Source organism: Hyperoodon ampullatus, assembly GCF_949752795.1.
Source record: "Hyperoodon ampullatus genome assembly, chromosome: 2".
In the NCBI taxonomy this organism is placed as follows: domain Eukaryota; kingdom Metazoa; phylum Chordata; class Mammalia; order Artiodactyla; family Ziphiidae; genus Hyperoodon; species Hyperoodon ampullatus.
The window spans coordinates 13024675-13049113 of NC_136915.1; the positions used below are offsets into that span (position 1 = coordinate 13024675).

Genomic DNA, 24439 nt, shown 5'->3' on the forward strand with positions numbered 1-24439 from the left:
CCTGGAATCCAGCCCTGATGTTCTGACGAGAGTCACACTGTTTCCCGCCCACCGTGGAGCTGGCCTGAACGTTGGGGACGTCAGCTTTCCCAGGAAAATCCAGATCCCAGGTGAGGGAGTTCACTTGGGGTGTGGCCCAGGGCTGGGACGGGCAGTCAGCTGCCCTGGTAGTGGGGAGCTGGAGGAGAGGCCCCTCCCTCACGCTCCGTAGAGGAGGGAAATTAATCGTTTGTGAGGTGAGCAGGGCAGGGCTGCCCTCTGCTTCTCCATGTGTGTAGGTCTGGGGGAGGGGTATTCAGGACTCCTGGGTCCCACCCTGTGGCCAAGCCACCTGGTGGGCACCTGCCTTTCCCTGTGGGACATCTGCAGCCCCTTCCGTGGCTGGGTGGGGCGCTGGCACTGTGGAGTAGCTGCTCCTGTCTTGTTGGGAGGGGAGAGGCTCCCTGCCCTGGGGGTGTCTGCGTGCCCAGGTGGAGCACCTCTGCCCCGCCCCTGCCATGCCCTGAACCCTGCCCAAGCCTGCGCTTCACTCTGTCCCCAGCCCCACCAGAAGCTGAAGCAATGGCCTCAAAGCCTGAGAAGAGGGTCGCCTCGTCTGTCTTTATCACCCTGGCACCTCCACGTCGAGATGAGGCTGTGGTTGAGGAGGTGAGGCGGGCAGCTTGTGAGGCCCGGCCTGGCTGCCCCCGGGAATCTCCTGTCCCCACGAAGGCACCCGGGGCTGGCTCTGCGGGGAGGCTCCGCTCCTGGACACCCCCCAGCAGGGCTGCAGCCCCAGTGCCAGCTGTTCCACCTCAGCTTTCCAGTGGAGGTAAGAGGGTGAGGGCGGTGGGTGGGAGACCGGGTGAGAGGCATCACCAAGATGGGGAGGAAATGGCAGGCTCTGAGGTCATTCGTTGAGCACCTACTGTGTCCCAGGCAGCCTCTGGAACCCTCCTGCCTGGGTTCGAATCCTGGCTCCTCCACTTCTTGACTGTGTGACATTGGCAGGCCACTTAACCTCTCTGTTCCTCAGCTTCCTAATCTGTAAAATAAAGATAATGATAGTACCCACCTCAAAGGGTCCTTGTGAGGATTAGATGAGTTAATACATATGTAAAGGGTTGAGCCCAGTGCCTGCCATGTAGAAAGTGCTAAATACCCACTGTTATTATTCTGGGCCAGGAACTGGGAATGTGAAAAGAGAGAAGGTTTTCAGCCTGCATGAAACTTACCTCCTAGTGGGGGAAACAGATAATAAAAACATAAAATATAACATCAGGAAGACACAAACACTCTACTAGAATAGAATACAGTGAAGAGCTGGGGAGGTGCAGCTTTTTATGGGGTGGTCAGGATGGCTTCTCAAAGAAGGTAACATCTCAGCTCAGTTAAGACCTAAATGACAGAGTGGAGCTAGAAGGGAAATGGGAACAGTAAGTGCAAAGGCTCTGAGGCAGGAATGAATTTGGCAAGTTGAAGGACCTGAAAGATAGTTTTGTTTTCTCTTGCGCTCTGCCATTCACTTGCTGTGTGGTCTTAGGCAAGCTGTTTCCTCACCCTGGGCCTCGGTTTCTTCCTCTGGAAGGTGGAAATTTGGTCATGTATGTGATGTGAAATCTCAACTGTTGGGTAGAAGCAAGGAAGGATGACAACCTAGGGGCCCGAGGTGGCTCCTCGTCTGATAGGGCACCAGCTCGAACAAGGAGGCACTGAGACGCTTAGTGCGAGAGGCCAGCCCAGGAAAGCAGGTGAACCCCCCGGAGTCCTCAGGTGCCTAGTCAGGTGTCCTGCTGTCCCAGAGCAAGGCTAAGGCAGCCTTGTGCATCCATCACCATGGAAACCACCTAGAGGCCAATGGGAAGTGCCAATTATGGGAAGCCAAAAACAGATGGAAGAAGGGACCACATGTGGGTACACGTGAGAGTACATGAATATTCGTGTAACATGCTTCTTCATTATGACGCAGCCTCCTAAACTGATCTTTCCTTCCTAACCACACATGCCAAGAACAGCCTCCTCCTGCTGCTTCTCTGTATAGGAGAACCACGACCATGATGACCAAACTTCACATATCAGGACATTGATCCAATGAAAAAAAAAAAATTATGGCCCTTCTGGGTAGGAGAGGGAGACTAGGAAATATAGTTTAGTTGCCCAAATGCCAAACTTTCCTGGACTTTTTTTTTTTTTTTTTTTTTTTTGCGGTACACGGGCCTCTCACTGCTGTGGCCTCTCCCGTTGCGGAGCACAGGCTCCGGACACGCAGGCTCAGCGGCCATGGCTCACGGGCCCAGCCACTCCGCGGCATGTGGGATCTTCCCAGACCGGGGCACGAACCCGTGTCCCCTGCATCGGCAGGCGGACTCTCAACCACTGCGCCACCAGGGAAGCCCCCCATCTCTCTCTTGAATTCCTGCCCTAGCTGGGACCTGCCCGCCCTCCACAGCTGAATGTCTAGAACCTCAGGCAGGTCCTGGGAGAGGCCTCAGCTGTCCTGCTGTCTCTTCATGACCTGGTTCCTGAGTCAGTCAGCTCACGTAGAGCAGATTCTCACACTTTAGCAGCATCAGCATCCCCTGCGGGCTTGTTCTAACACAGCCAGCTGGGCCCTACCCTGGATCTTCCTGATTCAGCAGGTCTGCCATGGGGCCCGAGAATTTGCATTCCTTACATGTTTCCAGGTAATGCTGATGCTCTGGTCTGGGGACCACACTTTGAGAACGACTGTTCCAGTCCAAAGACGTTAATAGGTGAGACTTGCGGAAGAGAAGAGTAGTTCTCAAAGTGTGGCCTTTGAACCCAAAGTGTCAGCTTCACCCAGGAAGTGTAAATTCAAAACGCAATTCCAAAAAGGTAAATTTCCAGAGCTTACCCCAAACCTGCTGAAGCAGAAGCACTGGGGTGGGCCCAGCCATCTGCGTTTGCACAAGCCCCCAGGCGATTCTGGGGCAGACTCACAGGTCTAGAACAAGCTTCGCATCTGTATAGCCCTTGGGCAGAGGGGTTCTTATCTTTGTCAAATGGGTGGGAAACCTGAACCCAGAGAGGTGCCCCAGCGAACATGCAGGGAATGGGACCAGAGCCCAGGTCTTTAGGCGGCAGGGCCTTGAACATTCTCTCTGTGCTCTTGCAGGGTGTCTAGGGCGGTCTGACCTCGCTGGAGCCTGGCCTACCATGTGCCCCCATGACAGGAGGTGGGCACAGTGCCTCCATGCCCTCTATCCTGGGGCGCTATTAATAGCGCTCCCCTTCAGTGTGGCAGTGGGCACAGCCCTGCGCTGAGGCTTCTCTCCCGAGTTGCCCAGTTGCCTCTCCCCAGGGAGCTGGACAGCCCCTTGTCAGGGCAGCCTGCGGAGGTGGGGTTACACTATAGTGAGTGCTCCTGGATGGAGGAGATCCTCCACCCCGCCTCCTCCCTCCCTGCCGGGAGCTCCCGCTGGCTGGCAGTTAGGGTGGAGGCCACCTCCCCACCCGCCATCGCCCCACGCCATGCCACTCCTGTCCTCTGTGTGTATGTGTGTGTTTGCTGTTGGGTTGTTATTGTGTAATGAAACTTTTAAATATACACAGAAGTAGGGGAAACAGTACAAGGAACCCTGTATACCCCACGTCATCCAGTTTCAACGGTTACCAAGATTTGGCTACCTTTGTTTCATCTGTTCCTTTTTTTCTTTTCCTTCGTGAAATATTTAAAAGGAAATGCCAGTAATCAAGTCACTTCAGCCCCATATCCTTCAGGGTGCATCTCTAAATATGGCCTTTCTCTTACATAACCCCAAGGCCAAACAATGCGTAACAAAATCAACAGGAATGCCTTATGATTATCTAATAGTCTATCCATAATTAATTTTCCCTGAATTGTCATAAAAATGCCTTTTAACTGTTGGATTGTAGAGGAATGGATTGTGTCTTGTATTTCTTTTTTTTTTTTTTTTTGCCGTACACGGGCCTCTCACTGTTGTGGCCTCTCCCGTTGCGGAGCACAGGCTCGGACGCGCAGGCCCAGCGGCCATGGTTCACGGGCCTAGCCGCTCCGCGGCACGTGGGATCCTCCTGGACCGGGGCATGAACCCGCATCCCCTGCATCGACAGGCGGACCCTCAGCCACTGCGCCACCAGGGAAGCCCTCTTGTATTTCTTTTGAGCTGTATCATTTAGTGGAATATTTAGCTTTTCCTTGTCTACAAAATGAGGAGAATGAAATGAGATGATTAATCCTTTGAATCAGAATCCAAATAAGGTCCATAACAGTGCTGGCCAATAAATACATCATGCAAGTCACAAATGCAAGCCTCCTATGTAATTAAAAATCTTCTAGTATCCACTCTGAAAAAAATGAAAAGAAATATATGATATTACTTTTAATGATATATATTACGCAACCCAATATATAAAATGTATTATCATTTCAGCACGTAATCATTATCAAAATTATTAATGAGCTATTTCACATTGTTTTTTAGTACTAAGTTTTCCGACACATCTCAATAGCCACATGTGGCTGGTGGCTTCTGTACTGGACAGCACAGATATATACATTATATATGGTCATTTTTCCATCTCTTAATTCTAGGGACATCTCCTCTCTTGGTCTCTCCCATGCCACTAACTTCTTGAAGAAACAGAGTCCATTTTTATAGAATGTCCCACACCCTGATTTGTCCCTTTGCCTCCCTGTGGTCTCATCCAACTTGCCCCTCTGTTTTCCAAATTTATTATAAATGGAGTTAACTCTAGAAACCTGATTAGTTTGAGTTGTTTTTTTTTTATGTTTTGGGTTTTTTTGTTTGTTTGTTTTTTGTTTCTTTTTTTGCAGTACGCAGGCCTCTCACTGCTGTGGCCTCACCCGTTGCGGAGCACAGACTCCGGACGGGCAGGCTCAGCAGCCATGGCTCACGGGCCCAGCCGCTCCGCGGCATGTGGGATCTTCACGGACCGGGGCACAAACCCGTGTCCCTCCCCTGTGTCGGCAGGCGGACTCTCAACCACTGCGCCACCAGGGAAGCCTTGGGTTATTTTTTTTAAATAAGGACATTTCATCAATGGTGCCCATCCCTTCCTATACGTAACACGAGTCAGAAGACCCCTGATGTCTGCTGAGGTTAATCAGTGGCTTCAGGTGATGATAGCTGGACCTTTCCTTTGGAAAGTTTGCCACCAACTGTCTGCTTGATACTTTCAACACCTAATAGTCATTACCTGACTCTATTATTTAACTAGGCGGTGGTTCCCACCCTTGAGTGGCATCAGCATCACCTGGAGAGCTTTTTAAACACCCCGTGACTGGGAGCCAGCCCAAAGTTTCTGACTGTGCAGCTGCATGGCAGGCCGAGAAGTTGTGTTTCTAACAAAGTCCCAGGTGGTGCCATGCTGCTGGTCCAGGAGCCACACCTTGGGAACCACAGTCTTGGGGGTTAGTTTTGCTTACATCTGCACAAGGCCCATCCAGCGGGGATTTTAGGTGCTCTAACACCCAGGTAGGGGAGGCTTGCTAGGAAGGGCTTTGGCGGCTACTGTTTTCTGAGCCTGTGCCACATGCCAGCCACTGTGCCAAGCCCTCACCTGCATCATTTCATTTAATCCTCATTAACAACCCTAAGCGATTGAGACCCATGTTCCAGCTGAGCAAACTGAGGCTCAGAGAGATTGTTTCTTGCTGAAGGACACACAGCAAGTCAGTGGCAGAGTCAGAGATGGAACCCAGGTCCGGGTGACCCTGGACCTGAGCCTTTAGCCACCATGCTGCACGGCCTTCTGGGCAAGTGTCACCTCCTCTGTGCACCTGCAGAGACTCTGGCCAACCCACCCTCCCCTTCTGGTTGCAGGATGTTCGCTTCCTCCTCCTCCCCTGGATGGCGAGGACGCACTCCCCGACCTGGACCTCCTCCCACCTCCGCCGCCTCCCCCTCCGGTGTACCTGCCTCCTGACGAGGAGCCCCCTGCCCCGATGGGGGCGTCACTCATTTCAGACTTAGAGCAGCTGCCCCCACCCCCGCCGCAGGTACCGCCAACCCTTGGTCCCTGATGGAGCCCCGTGGGTTGGGGAGAGAAGGTCAGGGCCTTTCGGGGTTCTAGGCCTGGAGGTTGTTTGGTCCCTTCTCCTACTTGAGGGCAGTCCCTCTTCAAAACTCTTTCAGGCTGGTAAAAATTAGACGTGGTTTTCAAGGTCCCTGGAGAAGGGGTGCCACACCCTCTCCCCCGCTAAGTGCCTCCTTCATCTCTGAGGGCAGCATTCCCCTGTGTCTAACCTAAATCCCTTATGCTGCATAGAAAACCCATATTTACTCCTCTGCCCTTAACAGAGGCGTTGTAGAAATGGGAGAGGTTCCAGGCCAAGGGAAACCCTGATTCCAGGAGATTCTTTAGAAGCAGAGGGAAGTAGCTTTGAAGGAAGCTACTTCCCTGGGTGAAGGAACCCAGGGCAAGGAGCTGGGAGATCTGGCCTCAGTTTCTGCCTCTGTACAAAGGGGCTAATTGCGCCTGGTGCCACCAGATGCGGAACAGAGCTGAGAGGGCTGTGTGCGGTCCCCACTGGGTGACTCTTCTCCCCTTCTATCCCCGCAGCCCCTCGTGGAGGGGCCTCCACTGCAGCCTCGGCCCAATCATCTCAGACCCATAGAAGAGGAGCTGCCGCCTCCCCCAGAGGAGCCTGTCGGCTTCCCCGAGAGAGAGGCCTCCACAGGTATGGGCGCAGGGACGGAAGGACTGTGTGTGACCCCCAGGGGCCCTTGTATGGCCAGCATGAGCTTCCAGGGGGAACCAGGAGAGCAGGGACCACCGTGTCTGTCCCAGCTCACAGTATGGTGATGGGCCTTACAGTTGTGCATCAATTTTATTTTTATTGCATTAAGCTTTTTTCCTTTATAACTAAAGTCCATTTAAATATTGATCGGCAAAATTTGCCATGATAGCAAAAATGCCCTAAATTTTTTCACTATATAATTTTTTGAATACATAACACCCTTACATAGTACAAAACAAAAAGCACAAAAGGGCACACTGTGAAAAGTCTTTCCCCTTCCCCATCCCTGTATCATCTAGTTTCCTTCCAGATAGACAACCTGTTAATACCTTGTGCATATCCTTTCAGAGATATCTTATGCGTATGCAAGCAGATACAAATATATCCTTCCCCCATTTCCCCACAAATAGTAGCAAGCTCTGTGCTGTTTTGCACTTTGCTTTCATTCCTTTGTAGTCTTAGAGCTCACTCCACATCAGAACATAAAGAGGCTCCTTGTTCTTTTCCACAGCTGTGTAGTATTCCTTAGCAGGGCCTGACCACATGCATTTAACTAGTTGCCTGTGGACAGGTGCTCAGGTGGTAATGCTGAGTGAATCGCCTTGTACCTGATCATTTTGCTTGTGTGCAAGTTTGTGAGATAAATTCCTAGAAGAGGAAGCACTGTGATATTTTTGCCAAGTTGTCTTTCTTGGTCATCCAGATCTACATTCCCACCAACAGTGTCGGAGTGCCCGTCTGCCCACAGACTCTCCAGCACTGTGTGTTACTTATTTAATAAATGGCTATTAAGTGCCTACCATGTACCAAGGCCTTCTCTAGTCCAGGGTTGTAAAATAATTCTCCTCTGGTTTCTTCCAGTGTTCTTATGGCTTCCCTTTTCATATTTAGGTCTTTGATACGTTTGGAATTATCTGGGTGTAAGGTGTCACAACAGAGTTCCCTCTCTTGACTTTTTTGCAGATGGCAACCCAGTTGTCCTAACGCTATGTGTCTTTTTTTTTCTTCTTCTTTCTAGTTGTGGCGCGCAGGCTCCAGGGCACGCGGGTTCCAGAGTGCGTGGGCTCTGTAGTTTGCGGCACGCGGGCTCTCTTGTTGAGGCGTGTGAGCTCAGTAGTTGTGGCCGTGGGCTTAGCTCCTCCGCGGCATGTGGGATCTTAGTTCCCTGACCAGGGGTTGAACTCACCGCGTCCCCTGCATTGGAAGGCGGATTCTTTACCACTGACCACCAGGGACGTCCCACACTATGTGTCTTGATTTTAGCTTTTTAAAGACCCTTTGCCTTTTTTTTTTTTTTTTTTTGGCCACGCTGCTTGTGGGATCCTAGTTCCCCAACCAGGGAACCAGGGATTGAACTCGGGCCCTTGGCAGTGAAAGCATGGAGTCCTAACCACTGGCCTGCAAGGGAATTCCCCACCTTCCTTCTTTTTCTTTTTTTTTTAAAGTAAGGTTTTATTTATTTATTAATTATTATTAACGGGCTCACAGCTCGTTGCTGTGAGTGGGCTTCTCATCGCGGTGGCTTCTCTTGTTGCGGAGCTCGGGCTCTAGGTGCATGGGCTTCAGTGGTTGTGGCACGCAGGCTCAGTAGTTGTGGCACATGGGCTTAGTTGCTCCGCGGCATGTGGGATCTTCCCGGACCAGGGCTCGAACCTGTGTCCCCTGCATTGGCAGGTGGAGTCTTAACCACTGTGCCACCAGGGAAGGTCCCCCACCTTCCTTCTTCTTTTATTTATTTATTTATTCATTCATTTATTTAGTTTTGGCTGCGTTGGGTCTTCGTTGCTGCGTGTGGGCTTTCTCCAGTTGTGACAAGCGGAGGCTACTCTTCGTTGCGGTGCGCGGGCTTCTCATTGCGGTGGCTTCTCTTGTTGTGGAGCACAGGCTCTAGGCGTACGGGCTTCAGTAGTTGTGGCTCGCGGGCTCTAGAGCGCAGGCTCAGTAGTTGTGGCTCACGGGCTTAGTTGCTCCACGGCATGTGGGATCTTCCTGGACCAGGGCTTGAACCCGTGTCCCCTGCACTGGCAGGCAGATTCTTAACCACTACACCGCCACGGAAGTCCCCCCCACCTTCCTTCTTAATGCCCCTCATGACCCTGCCCATGAGCTGAGGCTGCATTTACAATGCCCAGGGGTTTCAGACAGAGACCTGGCACTCCAGGCCGGTTCTGGGTGGCCACTGGGTACAGTTCTCCCAGGCTGGGCGGGTCATGGCCTGTATCTCCTCTACCCCAGACGTCTGTGCCTTCTGCCACAAGACCGTGTCCCCTCGAGAGCTGGCTGTGGAGGCCATGAAGAGGCAGTACCATGCCCAGTGCTTCACGTGCCGTATCTGCCGCCGCCAGCTGGCCGGACAGAGCTTCTACCAGAAGGATGGGCGGCCCCTCTGTGAACCCTGCTACCAGGTAAGCCCCAGGGCAGTTTCCCAAGTGCCTGGCACTGAGCTGGGCACCTGGAAGATGTGGTATCATCTCTTTCTCCACAACAATCTGGGGAGATAGGCACTAGTGACCCATTTTACAGATAAGGAAATTGAGGCTCAGGGAGGGGAAGGAACTCAGCCAAGGTGTGTTCGTTCCCCGTGGCTGACGTAACGAATGACCACAAACTCGGTGCCTTCAAACAGTACACATTTATCCTCTTATGGTTCTGGAGGTCTGAAGTCCAAAATCAGTTTCACTGAGTCAAAATCCAAGTGTTTTGCTCCCTCCAGAGGCTCTAGGGGAGAATCAATTTCCTTGCCTTTTCCAGCTTCTAAAGCCATATTTCTTGGTTCCTTTGTCCATCTTCCAACTCAGCAGTGTGGCATCTTGCATCAGTATCTCTTTTCCTTCTGTGTCAAATCTCCCTCCACCTCCCTCTTGTAAAGATACTTGAGATGACATTTGCAGCCCACCTGGATAACCCAGGATAATCTCCCCATCCCAGGATCCTTAACTCAATCACATCTGCAGAGTCTCTTTTGCCATGCAAGATGGTTGATTGCAGACTCCAGGGCTTAGGATCCAGATATCTTTGGATCTGGATATCAGATCCAAAGGCATCATTCAGCCTTTTATACTGTCACCCCAGGGCTGTCTGGTTCTGAACACTTGACTGTGGTTTTTTGTTTGTTTGTTTGTTTTTGTCCATGCCACGCGGCTTGCGGTATCTTAGTTCCCCAACCAGGGAATGAACCTGGGCCCTCGGCAGTGAAAGCACTGTATCCAAACCACTGGACAACCAGGGAAGTCCCATCCTGCCCGTGGTCTTGCAGCTCCCTCACCTAGAGCCACAAAGTTCCAGTGCACGGTGTGACGGGGCATCTCTGGGTACCAAAGACAGTCTGAGAGAGCTAGTTTGGATGCCACGGTGTTGGAATTGCTAACTCTCCAGTGGCATGTGGTGGTGTTTTTCCAGGTAGTGTACAGAACTCCCATGTATGCATCACCTGGGGGTACAGTGGATCTCACCTTGTCCTTATAGATTGGTAGCACCTGGCAATCTGCATTTTTAACAAGTCTATCAGGTGATTCTGATACACACTGAAGTCTGAAAACTACTGATTTGAGGTGTTAGAATATTTGGAGTCGGGACTATTTAGAAAATTCAAAATGATCTGATCCCAGGCAGTAAGGTGCTGTGGAAGGAGAAAGGAGCCAGGCCGTCCTACCCTGACCCTCTGACCCCATCAACATGACAGTGGGGGGTGTCCTTACACTCTTCCCCAGCTTGGAGCCAGGCAGGGGTGAGACACTGAGGCGAAGAAGGGGTGACGGTGGGCTTACAGCTGGGAGCAGCCAGGAGGGGCTTCAGCAGTGTGCTGGTGAGACAAGGGCTTCCCCCAGGGTGGTGGGGGGCAGGAAGCAGGGGGAAATGCTGCCCCCACCAAACGTATCTGTCCAGAGGAAATCAGGTTAAGATGAACAGGAAGGGAAAGGGACATGTAGGGGAAAAGGTGGATGGGTTAGCAAGAGGCCCTCTGTTCTGCCTCAGTGATGCCTACCGCTTTCTTTCTCCTTCTCTCCCTCTCTCTCTCTGTCTCTCTCTCATCCCTCCTCATTCCAGAAAGGATTTGAGGCAGCTTATAAGAATGCACATATACCTGTAGTCAATAATAATGTTGTAGGACTTCCCTGATAGTCCACTGGTTAAAACTCCGTGCTTCCACTGCAGGGGGCATGGGTTCAATCCCTAGTTGGGGAAGTTCTGCATGCTGCATGGTGTGGCCAAAAAATAATAATAATGTTGTACACTTAAAACTTCGTTGTTAAGAGGATAGATCTCATTAGGTATTCTTACCGCAGTAACATAAAAAAATTTTTTAGACGATACATATGATACCATGAGATATAAAATAAATAGATAAAACAGAGGAAAATCAAGGTAGACAGTTAGTACCCCAAAAATATGTGAATGAAAGACCCCTGTACTCATCCTAAAAGTGGAGCATGGAATTGGACTATGAGCTTCCAAGTGGCCAAATGGAAAAGGGTAATAAGTTTCAAGGTTTATCGTCCATAAAATAAAAAGCACAGCAATTCCTCTGGGAATGCCTTTTACTGACTCTGAAGTTTCAGAGAAATTTCTCCTATGGGCCCTCATGGACCCTGGCCTCAAGCATTTCCTAGTAACAAAAAGAATGCAGTCATAGCTTCGTGGCAGGATTCCTGACTGTACACCAGGCATATGTGCCAAACTCGATCCCCTCTAAGCAATGTGGAGGTTTGGGGGTAGTAGTTCCAGGCCAATTGCATGAATGTGAGCACCTCTCCCATAACTCTGCCTTCTGGGCCCCTGTGGGTAGCCAGTCTGATGCCCCTTGTGGCTTGGAGTGGGCACACCCATGGGATGGCTCTGAGGCAGTGGCCCTCTGTCCCAGGACACCCTGGAGAAGTGTGGCAGGTGTGGCGAGGTGGTCCGGGAGCACATCATCAGGGCCTTGGGCCAGGCCTTCCACCCCACCTGCTTCACGTGTGTGATCTGCGCCCGGTGCATCGGGGATGAGAGCTTTGCCCTGGACAGTCAGAATGAGGTGTACTGCCTGGACGATTTCTACAGGTACAAGAGGGGTCCATGCACTGCATGGGGCACGGAGGACAGGGTGGGGCTTAGGTGGGATGGAGGAGTCGAGCCTGAGTGCTGGGGGCTGGGTCAGAGCTGGCCTGCAGAATCCAGGACTGCCTGTTCCACATACCCTGTGTTTGACTTAGCACCTGCTTTCAGCTGACACTTTTTGAGCAATTCCTCTTGGGTTTAGGCCATTTAATCTCAAAACTGTCTTACAGGCAGGCACTATTAAAGGTTCTGTTTTAGCAAATGTAGAAACTGAGGCATGCAGTACATAAGTACCTAAAGTCTCCCCGATTGTAAGTATGGAAGCTGTGATTCAAACCCCCACTGACCTGATGTCCAGGCCTTGCTCTCAAACCCCAGACCGCAGTGCCTCCCCTCAGAGCTGGAGCCGTATGGAGTGGTAGCAACACACATCTGCAGGGCCCCATCCCTGCCCTCGAGTTGCTCACTGCCCAAGGGGAGAGACAGGTGTGCCTAGTAAAAAAGGAAAGAAGAAGAAAAAGCAGTGACCTATAATACAAGACAAATGAAATGGGTGCCCCTCTGCTTTCTTAAATTCTAATGCTCCCATCACTTACTTGCCTTGAGCTAATTATACCCTGGGAAGCAGGGTCTAATTACACAGGTCTCTCCATTCACTCCTGCCAGGAAGAAATAGGCATTTGTGGTTGTAGCTCCAGGTGTAGTTAGATAGCAACGGGTCTGAAATAGGTCTGGGAGGTGAACCAGAGCTGGCCTGCACTCTGACAGCTAATTTCTGTGGTTGTTGGCGTGAACGCCTCCTGAGCATAAGTTTCTTTCCTTCTAGGAAATTCGCCCCTGTATGCAGCATCTGTGAGAATCCCATCATCCCCCGAGACGGGAAGGATGCCTTCAAAATCGAGTGCATGGGAAGAAACTTCCATGAGAATTGCTACAGGTGTGAGGTGAGTGGAGCAGTGCTGATTTAATAAGATGCAGTTGATCCTGTGCAATCACCAGACAAGCCCTGTTGAAAGCCTGCTGTGTGCCAGGCCCTGGGCCGAGACAAGTCCAGGTTGGGGCTCTGCTCTCAGATTGCTCACCATCCAATAGCAGAGACAAATGAAAATGAAAATAATTACAAATATGCTCTCTTAATCAGAACTCTTTGAGTTAATGACAGAAACCATACTCAACCTGCTTTCCGCAAGAAAGGGCATCTTAACGGGGAGGCTCTTGATGGTGATATCATTGATGACATCATATGATATCATAAGGCTCTCTCTCCATCTCTCGGTTCTGCCTTTCTTGTGTGTTTGCTTCATTTTCCCTTCCTGTGGGCTGGCATCCTCTGTGGGGCAGGGGGTACAGCGCGTGGCCATGGTTGGCTCAGGTTTATATCCTTCCAACTTAGAAACCCCATCTAGGGATCCCGTACAGTCTCAAGAAGGCCTCTGATTCACCCAACATGGGTCACATGCCCATTCTTTTTTTATTTTTATTTTTTTTATTTTTATTTTTTTTTATTAGTTTCTGCTTTTCATACATATACATCTGTTCCCACATCCCCTCCCTCATGCATCTCCCTCCCTCCCACCCTCCCCATCCCACCCCTCCAGGCGGTCACAAAGCACCGAGCTGATCTCCCTGTGCTCTGCGGCTGCTTCCCACTATCTATCTACCTTACGTTTGGTAGTATATATATGTCCATGCCTCTCTTTCCCTTTGTCACAGCTTCCCCTTCCCCTTCCCCATATCCTCAAGTCCATTCTCAAGTAGGTCTGTGTCTTTATTCCCGTTTTACCCCTAGGTTCTTCATGACATTTTTTTTTTTTTTAATTCCATATATATGTGTTAGCATACGGTATTTGTCTTTCTCTTTCTGACTTACTTCACTCTGTATGACAGACTCTAGGTCTATCCACCTCATTACAAATAGCTCAGTTTCGTTTCTTTTTATGACATGCCCATTCTTGACCAATCAGTGACCAGGGGCTATGACTGATAACCTCTGGGGCCAGGCAGGCAGGACTGTATGAAACAGATTGGGATTGATACAACCACTGGAAAGAAGAAAGGGATGCTGGGAAGACCCACACCACAGATGTCCTTTTCAGGTGCTAAGAAAGAGCATGTATAAATCAGCTTTGGGACAAAGAAGGCAGTGATCAAGTGATCAAGGCTGGTGCAATCAAAGGCACTCTTTTAGAGGAGGCAGTGCTTAACCTGGGATTTGCAGGTTGAGTAGGAGTTTGCCATGTATTCAGAGAGGGGAAATGAAGTCCAAAAGGAGGCATGGGCCTGTGAAATCCTACTGTGGCACAAACAGCCTGAAGAACTGGAGGAAGTAGAAGTTTCGAGGTGTGTCTGGAGTGTAGAGTGCTGGATGGTGTGGTAACAGTGAGGCCAGAGAGAAGGAAAGGGCCCCCTGTGCCAAACGAAGGAGTCTGGACTTCAGGCTGCAGGGAGTGGGGAGGGTGAGGTGGGAAGGCTGGTTAGAAGCCGGTGCAGCAAGAAATGCCTGGGGAGTCGCACAGGCCCCACACTCGGAAGGGTCCCGTGCTTGCTTTGAAGCTCTGCTGTCATTTTCTTTTAATTCTTCTTTTTTTTTTTTTTTTTTTTGCGCGGTACGCGGGCCTCTCACTGTTGTGGCCTCTCCCTTTGCGGAGCGCAGGCTCCGGACGTGCAGGCTTAGCGGCCTGGCTCATGGGCCTAGCCGCTCCGAGGCATGTGGGATCCTCCCGGACCGGGGCACGAACCCGCGTCCCCTGCATCGGCAGGCGGACTCCCAACCACTGTGCCACCAGGGAAGCCCTAATTCTTCATTTCTGAATAAGGGATTCTGCATTTTCATTTTTCCCTGAACCCTGCAAATTATATAGTCAGTCCTGCTGGGGAGGCTGTAAGAGCCCTCCCCTACCTCCTCCTGTCACCTCCATGTCACCGATGTTTCTGGCTTCTCTGGTGATGGTGACAAAGGTGTCACCTAAGTGGGGACTCCAGAGCAAGTCTCTCTTTTTTTCTTTCTTTCTTCCTTTTTCCTAATTGAAATATAGTTGATTTACAATGCTGTGTTAGTTTTTGGTGTACAGCAAAGTGATTCAGTTATACATATATATGTTCTTTTTCATATTCTTTTCCATTATGGTTTATTATAGGATACTGAATATAGTTCCCTGTGCTATACAGTAGGACCTTGTTGTTTATCTATCCTATCTGTAATAGTTTGTAACAGAGTAAATCTCTTAGCCAGTGAGTGATTCCAAACATTTATTTACTCACATTTAAACAGAAATGTAGGGAGTTCTCTGGTAGTCTAGTAGTTAGGATTTGACACTTTCACTGCCATGGCCTGGGTTCAATCCCTGGTCAGGGAACTGAGATCCCACAAGCCTCGTGATGCAGCCAAAATAATAATAATAATAATAATAATAATAATAATAATAATAATAATAACAGATATGTAGAACTAAGAAGCATTTTTGCTGAGGGTGACCAGGGAGTTTAGTCGAGAAGTTGACACATTGCTTCATGATTATGTTGATTTGTTCTGGTTCAAAGTCCAGCTGATAATGCATCTTGAAAGAACAATGGTGAAATTCAAGTGCTGTTATCGCCATAGCCCACGTTCGATCCAGTGGTGATTGGCATTTCCCCGGGCCTGGCTGGTGAGCAAATAAGCCCTCCCTGCTCCTCCTTGGTCAGCTTGGCTGAGGCTACCGGGAACATTACCCAGGCTCTGCCATGAGTCAGAGTTTGGATTCCACCACCTGCATTTCAGGCTGTAAGGCTCAAACCACAGCGGCCTAAGCATATGTGGGTACTGTTTCTCTAGGAAGGGAAATGGGTTTCAAGACACCATCCACGCTCCTTTCACCATTGCTGCCTACTTTTTTTTTTTTTTTTTTTTTGGCTGCACTGCCCTGCATATGGGATCTTAGTTCCCTGACCAGGGATCGAACCCGTGTTCTCTGCAGTGGAAGCTCGGAGGCTTAATCACTGGACCGCCAGGGAATTCCCCATTCCTGCCTACTTTGTGGTCCATGTTATTTCTTACTATTGCTGGAAGGGGAATAATACCTTCATACTTGGCTAGTATCTTATTTATTTATTTATTTATTTATTTATTTATGGCTGTGTTGAGTCTTCGTTGCTGCACACGGGCTTTCTCTAGTTGTGGCGAGTGGGGTCTACTCTTTTTTTTTTTGAGGTACACGGGCCTCTCACTGTTGTGGCCTCTCCCATTGCGGAGCACAAGCTCCGGATGCGCAGACTCAGCGGCCATGGCTCACGGGCCCAGCCGCTCTGCGGCATGTGGGATCTTCCCGGACCGGGCCACAAACCCGTGTCCCCTGCATCGGCAGGCGGACTCTCAACCACTACGCCACCAGGGAAGCCCCGGGGTCTACTCTTCGTTGCGGTGTGCGGGCTTCTCATTGCGGTGGCTTCTCTTGTTGTGGAGCACAGGCTCTAGATGTGCGGGCTTCAGTAGTTGTGGCACGCAGGCTTCAGTAGTTGTGGCACGCGGGCTTCAGTAGTTGAGGCACATGGACTTAGTTGCTCCGCGGCATGTGGGATCTTCCCGGACCAGGGCTCGAACCCGTGTCTGCTGCATTGGCAGGCAGATTCTTAACCACTGCACCACCAGGGAAGCCCTCGGCTAGTATTTTTTAATATATAAAATGCTTTCATGCACATCACCTTATTTAATCCTAATGATGATCTCTCGATATGGGAGTTCCCGTCTCCATTTAAGATGAGGAAACTGAGGGTGAGAAAAGTGGTTCTGCCCTGTGTTCTTCTGGGCTGGGTTTGGCCAGCTTTCTGCCACCCGACAGCTCCTTCGCAAACTGTGCGACTCGGCCGTGGTTGATTCTCATTTAGAAGAGGTCACATGTGCCCCTGTGGGACTTTAGGTTTGGCACTTGGTGCTCTCAGAATGCTGAACAAGTGACTGTTAGGAATAGCACAGGTCCTGGCATTAAATAGCCCAGAGTCCCCTTGAGACACTCGAGGTGCAGTTCCAGGGAAGAGACACACGGATGGCACTCGTGACCCCAAAGTTGTCTCTATGGAGACCAACCCCTCTGTTCTGATCAGTGAAGCTTCCAGGGGACACCAGCCGTGCCCTGAGCTGGGTCTCTGGACATTAATTGTTCCTGTTATTTCCTGCGTGTGCCCGAGTGAGGCCCAGATGAGGTGCGGGCTTGTGGCAGAATGGTGAATTTGGCAAAGTTTGGGCCCCAAGTCCCCATCCTCCTTGTTCTGAAATCTTTTGGTGATTTAGAAAATTAGAGATATTAAGGTTTGTGCTAGTGTTGAAGCTGTTCAGGCAGTGGAACAACAAAAAGAACCCTGAATTCTGAGCCTGGAGACCCCATCCTCTCCCAGCTCTGGAACCAGCTGTGTGACCTGAGGCAGGCCGCACCCCTCCCCGGACCTCAGGGGGAGGGTGTTAAGGCCCTTCTAGCCCTTTCCACGATCCCTCAGGGGGCTTCTCCACCAAAGGGCCCCCTCTTCTCCCAGTGTCCTCGGTTCTCCCCTCAGCGGATTGAGTTAATTTCCTCAGTGGATGCTGGCGAGTCTGACCTGCGCAGACTCCACGCTGCAGTGCTCAGGCCTGGGGTCCATCCACGTGTGCCTTGTTCCCGCAGGACTGCAGGATCCTCCTGTCTGTGGAGCCCACGGACCAAGGCTGCTACCCTCTGAACAACCGTCTCTTCTGCAAGCCGTGCCACGTGAAGCGGAGTGCTGCAGGGTGCTGCTGAGGGCACCCGTGGGCTGAGAGCCATGGTCGCACACTAACCCCACTTGGGGTCCCTCCCCAACTTGTTTCCCTTCCTGACCTGGTCTTGCACACTTTTCCGAGCCACACAGGGACCAGCCTGCAGGCCTGCCTCCTCCCAGCTCAGAGCGCCCTTTAGACTCTCAGCTGTTCCTTCTCTCCTCTGGGCACCGGGAGGCTTCCGTACCATGAGTGTCATGCCTGGGGGTCCCATCTCTACGACTCTGGCCCCTCTTGAGCACTGGCCTTGACCTCCGTTTCCAGGGGTGAGTTGGGGTGAGTCTCTAGATGGCACCCTGTGTCCCCTAGCAGTGACACATTAGCTCTGGGGGTGGCTGAGACCAGCTCTGCCTTGCAGGACTGAACTATTTCAGGAAAACTGCCAAGTCCCTTAAAAAGCACTATTTTTAAAATTTGAAGTTTAAGTGATGAGAAACATTCTTCGGATTTTTTTGGAGGGGAGGTGGGAATCTTAAAAGAAAATGCCTTCCATTGTTCATAAATGTACAAGATTGTGACCTGCTGGTGGCATGGCCATGGACTTCCCACACTGGGGACATGTCATGCTGACATGGGACCCAGGCATGAACCTGAACAGCAGAGGCAGGAGCAAAGGATGACACGCTGACACCCAAGGAAGTCAGCAACCCCTGCACCCTGGCTTCCGGCGCCTCCTGTGTGCAGCAGTGACTCAACGCACATCGATTGAGTGCCTGTTGTATGCTGGGTAGCAGAGTACAGGAGCTCTGAGTGTTCCTCCTGCAGCAGCCTCGACTACGGCCGTGCACACACGCACGCACACACACACACACACACACACACACACTCCTCCAGGACAGTAACAGGGGTGTCCCCCAACCCCTACTTGGGCCCTCCAGCCCAGGCTGCCCTGTGACCACTGCCTTCTCAAGTCCACACCTAGAAGATTCTTTTTCTCCTTTAAGGAAAATCATTTTTGTTGCTTTGTAACTTCTAAGACATTTTGTAGAACATGAACACATTAAACAAGATGCGCTTTCCTCCCTGGGGTTGTCTCGATGTACCATGTTCTCCTAGGAGGATGCCCTGGGCTCCAAGTACCAGGAGAGTTTCTCTGTAGGGCCCCTTAAGGGCTTCAAACCAGAGCACAGCTTCTTGCCCGAAGCTTAGAGCAGCGAGTCGCAAACTCCAGGCCTTCCCATACCTCCACGATTTCTATCATACAAGGACCTCCTATTCTATTATCTCCTTAATATTTTCTTTAACTCAGCATCCTTTTTTTTTTTTACTCACCGATTTAGTCTTAGGTTAACTAAGCAATATATCCATGCAGTCACATGATATGCTAGTTATACATGAAAATAAATGCATAACTATTCGAAGTTTGTCTGTGTTCCAACTAAGACCTCACCTAGGTAAATGCTGGCCTTTGATAGTAGCACCAGAAAAAATGTCTGAACATATCTGCTCAGTGTGGCATGAGTGTCCAGCAAGTGCCTGTATCCCCTGCCCCCAAAGTGGGGCTCTTCTCAGCAGGTCAAGAAGCTCCTGTCCCTCATCCCCAGCAATGAAGACTTACACTGGCCAGCTTGCAGGTGCAGTTCCTGGACACACCCACCAGCAATGCCGTGGCTGCTGGGTGACCAGGATGGTCCTGCAGGAGGCCCTCTAAGGCCACCAAATCCTTTAGCAGAGTCAACACCACCCTCAGGATGTGCTCTCTGCACGTGGGCCACGCTGCCCGTGAGCTTGCTCACCCGCTGCAGCTCGGACACCACCAGCTGGGCCTGGTGAGTGCAGCTCCGGAGAGAAGGATATGGGGCCAGAAAGGGCACTGGACCTGGAGGCAGGTGACCCCGGTCTCAGACCTGGCTCTGCTGCTCTACAGTGTGGACAAGTTATTAATCATCTGAGCCTTGCTTTTCTCATCTCTAAAATGGAAGCAACACTAGTATCTATCATAGAAGATTGCTGGGATAGAAGTGTTGGGCCGGTGAGGTTTCTGAGAAGCTCTTGAGTCCCTTGTACCGTCTGGTGCTGGCTGGCAGTTCTTAGCCATCACTCCTGTCAGCGTTCCTCCACGGTCCTTTTGAAGCCCATCAACCAGAGACCTCTGGGGACATGCCCACAGTTGGCAAAGTTGGGTTTATCGTGCTGGCTGCAGGGGGTGGGGCGCACTGCATGGGGAACGGCAGGGCATCTCAGTAAGCGAGAGTTGGGGGGCTCCTAGAACTTGGGAAGGTATTGAGGGGTTTGGGGAGGATTTAAGGAAGCAGGGGTTTACTCCGGATGTGAGCTGTCAGGAAGCAGGGGCGTTCTGTGGTTGAGAAGCTTGATTCTTGTCTATCTAGGATGTGGCACTGTAGCTGTGCTTGGTAGGGGAGAAGCAGCGGCTCACAGGATGAGGGGTATTGGCCATTTTTGTATCTAGCCCAGAGGGGCTGGGCTCCAGGACACGCCTACAGTGCTCTGTGAGGCTGGAGCTCACCAAGGCCCAGAGGTGAGGGCCGGGCTAGCAGCTCCCAGCTGTTGGGCCACTTTTCTCTCTTAGTCGCCAAGTTTGGTTTGGTGTGGTTTTTCTTGTCATTAAATCGTCATCTTGTGCTGTGGTTCCTCGTGTCCCAGCCTCTTTCTGGTTGGTTGTGTTTGGAAGGGTGGTGTCTGGATGAAATTCTGGGGGGTGCCTTTGTCTTCTGGGCCGCACATTCATGAATCACTCCAGAAGGGGACACTTCTAGGGAGATTTATGCAACGTAAAATAAGCCAGTCAGGAAAAGACAAGTAGCTGTATGATTCCACATATGTGAGGTCTTAGAGTAGTTAAATTCATAGAAGGGTGGTGGGTTAGGGGCTACGGGGAGGGGGGTTAGGGAGTTGTTTAGCGAGTACAAAATGTGAGTTTGCACAATGAAAAGTGGTCTGGAGATGAATGGGGGAGGTGGTTGCACAACAGTGTGAATGTACTTAACGCCGCTGAAGACTTAAGAGTGGTTATCTAAGGAACCCGCCTGCCGCGACTCAGGAAGCCCACGTGCCGCAACTAAGGAGCCCGCCTGCCACGACTAAGACCCAGTGCAACCAAATAAATAGGTTAATAATTTTTAAAAAATGGTTATGGTGGTAATTTTATATTATGTACATTTTACCACAGTTAAATAGTATACATAATTGAATGCTTGGAGACAGAGTGAGGAGCTGATAAAGTGATGTAAGAGTCCCGAGGCGGGGACGTGCCATGCCCCACTCTGGGGTCCTAGGAAGGCTGTCCATTACTGTGTGCGAACCGAGTGAGTGAGATGCTGCAGGCTGACCTGGGCTTCCTGAAGGCAGGTGCTGTGCACGGCCACTAGAGGGCAGCATGGGCTAGCGAACCGGACATTGAGCCTTGGGGAGCCAACGTTCTCATGCCCCTCACGGGGTCCTCAGCTTCTCCAGATGCAAAATGGGAATAATTCCTGCCTGCCCACTGCACATGGTTGCAGTGAGGCTGAGAGAAGAAAACGACTTGGAAAACTAGAAAGTGAGCGATGTGGCTGTGGAATTGCTGCAAGTGGAACATGGGTCTTGGAGGGAGACCCATGTCAAGAGACTGAATTTCTCATCTGCCCAAACCCCTACCTGTTAGGAGGGTCCCCTGGGAGTTCCCACGCTGCCACCCCTGCAAGTCTATATCTGGGAACCTGGGCTTGGTAAGCATAGAATTGGGACAAGGGACACCATGAGGTTGCTAGGGAACCCTGAGCCTTCCAGTTTGTCACCCTGTCCCCAGAGTCCCCCTTAACCCGAGGCCACACCCAGCATGTGCCAACCCCTCCAGGGCAACCAAATGCTGCTCGCTACTCTGCTAGGGACACAAATGGTGGAAATGAGGGATTAAAGGAGAGCTGAAGGGGATCAAGTTTGGGGAGAGGAGAGAAGACTGGGCTGATAAGGAAGAATCCTAGTGGCCACAGGACATTTGCAAAGAAATGGTTTTATCAGTTTACAATACAGTTCTCATAAGGTGAATAGCTCCTCCTAAAAAATAGTAGTCTACAAAGTAGCTACTGTTAATATCCCGATTCAAAGACAAGCTGCACATCAGAGAATCAGAGAGATGGTGTAACTGCCTAGGGCTGCACATCAGAGTCAGGATCAAACCAGGTCCAGTAAAAACTACAGGCCAGTGCTACAGACGCAGATCACAAACACCCACATTCTAGAATGTTCCAGAACCCATCGTGTAACACAGATGCCAAAATCCATCTGAAAAAATTCTTAAATGTTTTGAGCCCTTCATCTTAAGAGCTGCTGATTTTAGGCTGCAGGCCTCTTGCAAGTGAGATGTACTTTCCCGGATGCATTCAGAAAGGATCTTGCATTTATAGTGTATGAATCATACTAATCTCGTGAATGATCATCAGCATAGAGACCTGGGACTGTGCCCTACCCATGACCTTCCTTCTGCTGAAAAAAAATGTTCACTTCAGTGGAAAACTACAGACTGTCTGCATGCAGCACCATCTTCCTGGTTTTTGGATTCTAGCTTTTCATTGTCTTTCAGCTATTTTACAACTCTGTAAATTGTAGTAACTGATAAATCCCCTCCTTAGAGGTTCCCCCCATCCCCTTGTGGAAAAATCAGCTTCAACTACATCTGCCCATTCATTTCAATATTCCTGACTTATAAATGTGAATGTCCTTCTGCAGCCGGTTGTAACAGCCCTTCTGAGTTAAACAAAATGTTTAACACGTATTCATTTTTTTTTTTTTTATCTGTATGGGAGTCATGATTTTACCTTTTCTTGAAAACGATCTTTTTTTTTTTTTTTTTTTTTTGCGGTACGCGGGCCTCTCACTGTTGTGGCCTCTCCCGTTGCGGAGCACAGGCTCCGGACGCACAGGCTCAGCAGCCATGGCTCACGGGCCCAGCCGCTCTGCAGCATGTGGGATCTTCCCGGACGGGGGCACGAACCCGTGTCCCCGGCATCAGCAGGTGGACTCAACCACTGCGTCACCAGGGAAGCCCTTCTTTCTTAAAAATATTTATTTATTTTATTTTTATATTTGGCTGCATCAGGTCTTAGTTGAGGCCCTTGGGATCTTTCATTGCAGCGTGGGCTTCTCTCTAGTTGTGGCGTGTGGTGTTTTTTTCTCTCTAGTTGAGGCACGCGGGCTCAGTAGTTGTGGCATGCGGGCTTAGTTGCCCCGCAGCATGTGGGATCTTAGTTCCCCAACCAGGGATCGAACCCACGTCCCCTGCATCGGAAGGCGGATTCTTTACCACTGGACCACCAGGGAAGTCCCAGTTTCTTCTTTCTTGCAGCCATCCACAGGTGGACAGGGTCAGGATATTTCCCTGAACAAAGGCACTTTGGTTTAACATTCAGGTAGAGGGGCAGGGTTCCCTGAGGCAGGCCATTTTGTATAGACAGTATCCTCTTAGTGAGCAAAAGCAATGGGAAGCAAAGGTTAAAGTGAAAGAAACAGATCCAACATGAAGTCAGATTTGGCTCTTCCCTGTTACACCAGCACGTGGGTTCAAGTCCCAATCTGAGTTGCATGGTTTCACATAGACATGGTCTCTTTTAGTCCTTGCTCCTGCCATGAAGTAAATCCCACCCTTCAGACAAGGAAGCTAAGGCTCAGGTCGCACCACGAGTGGCTTCCAGCTCTAAATCCCTTTCCTCCACTGCTTTTGCTGCCTAGCAAGTCACTTACTCCTCCGATCTCTTCTTCCTTCGTCTGTAAAACAGAGATACTTATAATTTCCTCATCACAAATAACGTATGACTAAATGCAATGTGGTTCTCTGGGTTGGATCCTGGAACGGAAAAAGGACATTGGTGGAAAAACTAGTGAATTGGATAAAGTGTGGAGTTTAGTGAATAGTTTTTTGGGGTTTTTTTTAATATAAACTTATTTATTTTATTTATTTTTATTTTTGGCTGCGTTGGGTCTTTGTTTCTGTGCGCGGGCTTTCTCTAGTTGCAGCGAGCGGGGGCTACTCTTTGTTACGGTACGTGGGCTTCTCATTCTGTGGCTTCTCTTGTTGCAGAGCACGGGCTCTAGGCGCACAGGCTTCAGTAGTTGTGGCACTTGGGCTCAGTAGTTGTGGCTCATGGGCGCTAGAGTGCAGGCTCAGTAGTTGTGACGCACGGGCTCAGTTGCTCCGCAGCATGTGGGATCTTCCTGGACCAGGGCTCGAACCCATGTCCCCTGCATTGGCAGGCGGATTCTTAACCACTGCACCACCAGGGAAGCCCCTAGTGAATAGTTTTGTACCACTGTTGTTTTCCTCGTTTGGACAAATATGCCGTAGTTATGTAAGATGTTATCAAAAAGGAAACTGGTGAAATGTGTAAGATAACTCTCTTTGTGATCTTTGTAACATTTCTGGAAATCTAAAAATTATTCTAAAATTAAAAGTTTATTATTTTAAAAGTAACTGGACAAAGGAGAAGGCTGTGAGCTCCAGGAGGCACTGCCCATGGCTGACAGGAAGACACGAGGACAAGAGGAGGCCATTCTGCAAATGAATCTGTTTGGCTGGGAGGAGGGGAAACGTTTGCAAAAGGGGGAGGGGATCTACTGATGAAAGAGAGGGCAAGGAAGGAGAGGTGGGGGACCCAACCCAATTTATGTGGATTTCTGTTCTCAATAGTTCCCAGGATCAGAGCAAGCCCCTGGTGGCCCCATATGGCTGTGGCCAGGCAGGCAGTGTAAACAAAGCTTTGGGGCTGTCATTCCCCCTCCCAGGGGGTCTCCGTATGGCCTGGGAGTCCTGGGGTGCAGTGGGGGACCACGCCAGCAACGAGGAGACAGATGCCAAATGAGGAGTGGGTGGAGAGGAGATTTCAGAAAATCAGGGTGAGCTTTAACCAGCGTGGGTGGCAATTTTTTTTTTCCTTTCTGTAAACAGAGCAAGAATTCCTTGGGAAAGGAAATACAATACA

General features: G+C 50.4%; 1 protein-coding gene across 1 annotated transcript; it reads left to right on the plus strand.

Annotated features, from left to right (window-relative positions):
* Positions 1–26: 26 nt before the first annotated feature.
* On the plus strand, positions 27–18882 carry FBLIM1 (filamin binding LIM protein 1). The gene is made up of 8 exons (XM_079697068.1): positions 27–110; positions 542–811; positions 5808–5983; positions 6547–6664; positions 8960–9129; positions 11586–11764; positions 12588–12705; positions 17395–18882. Exons 2-8 carry the CDS (start codon positions 562–564, stop codon positions 17506–17508), a joined length of 1125 nt encoding a protein of 374 aa, XP_079553194.1. The 5' UTR covers positions 27–110; positions 542–561; the 3' UTR covers positions 17509–18882.
* The last annotated feature ends 5557 nt before the right edge of the window (positions 18883–24439 follow it).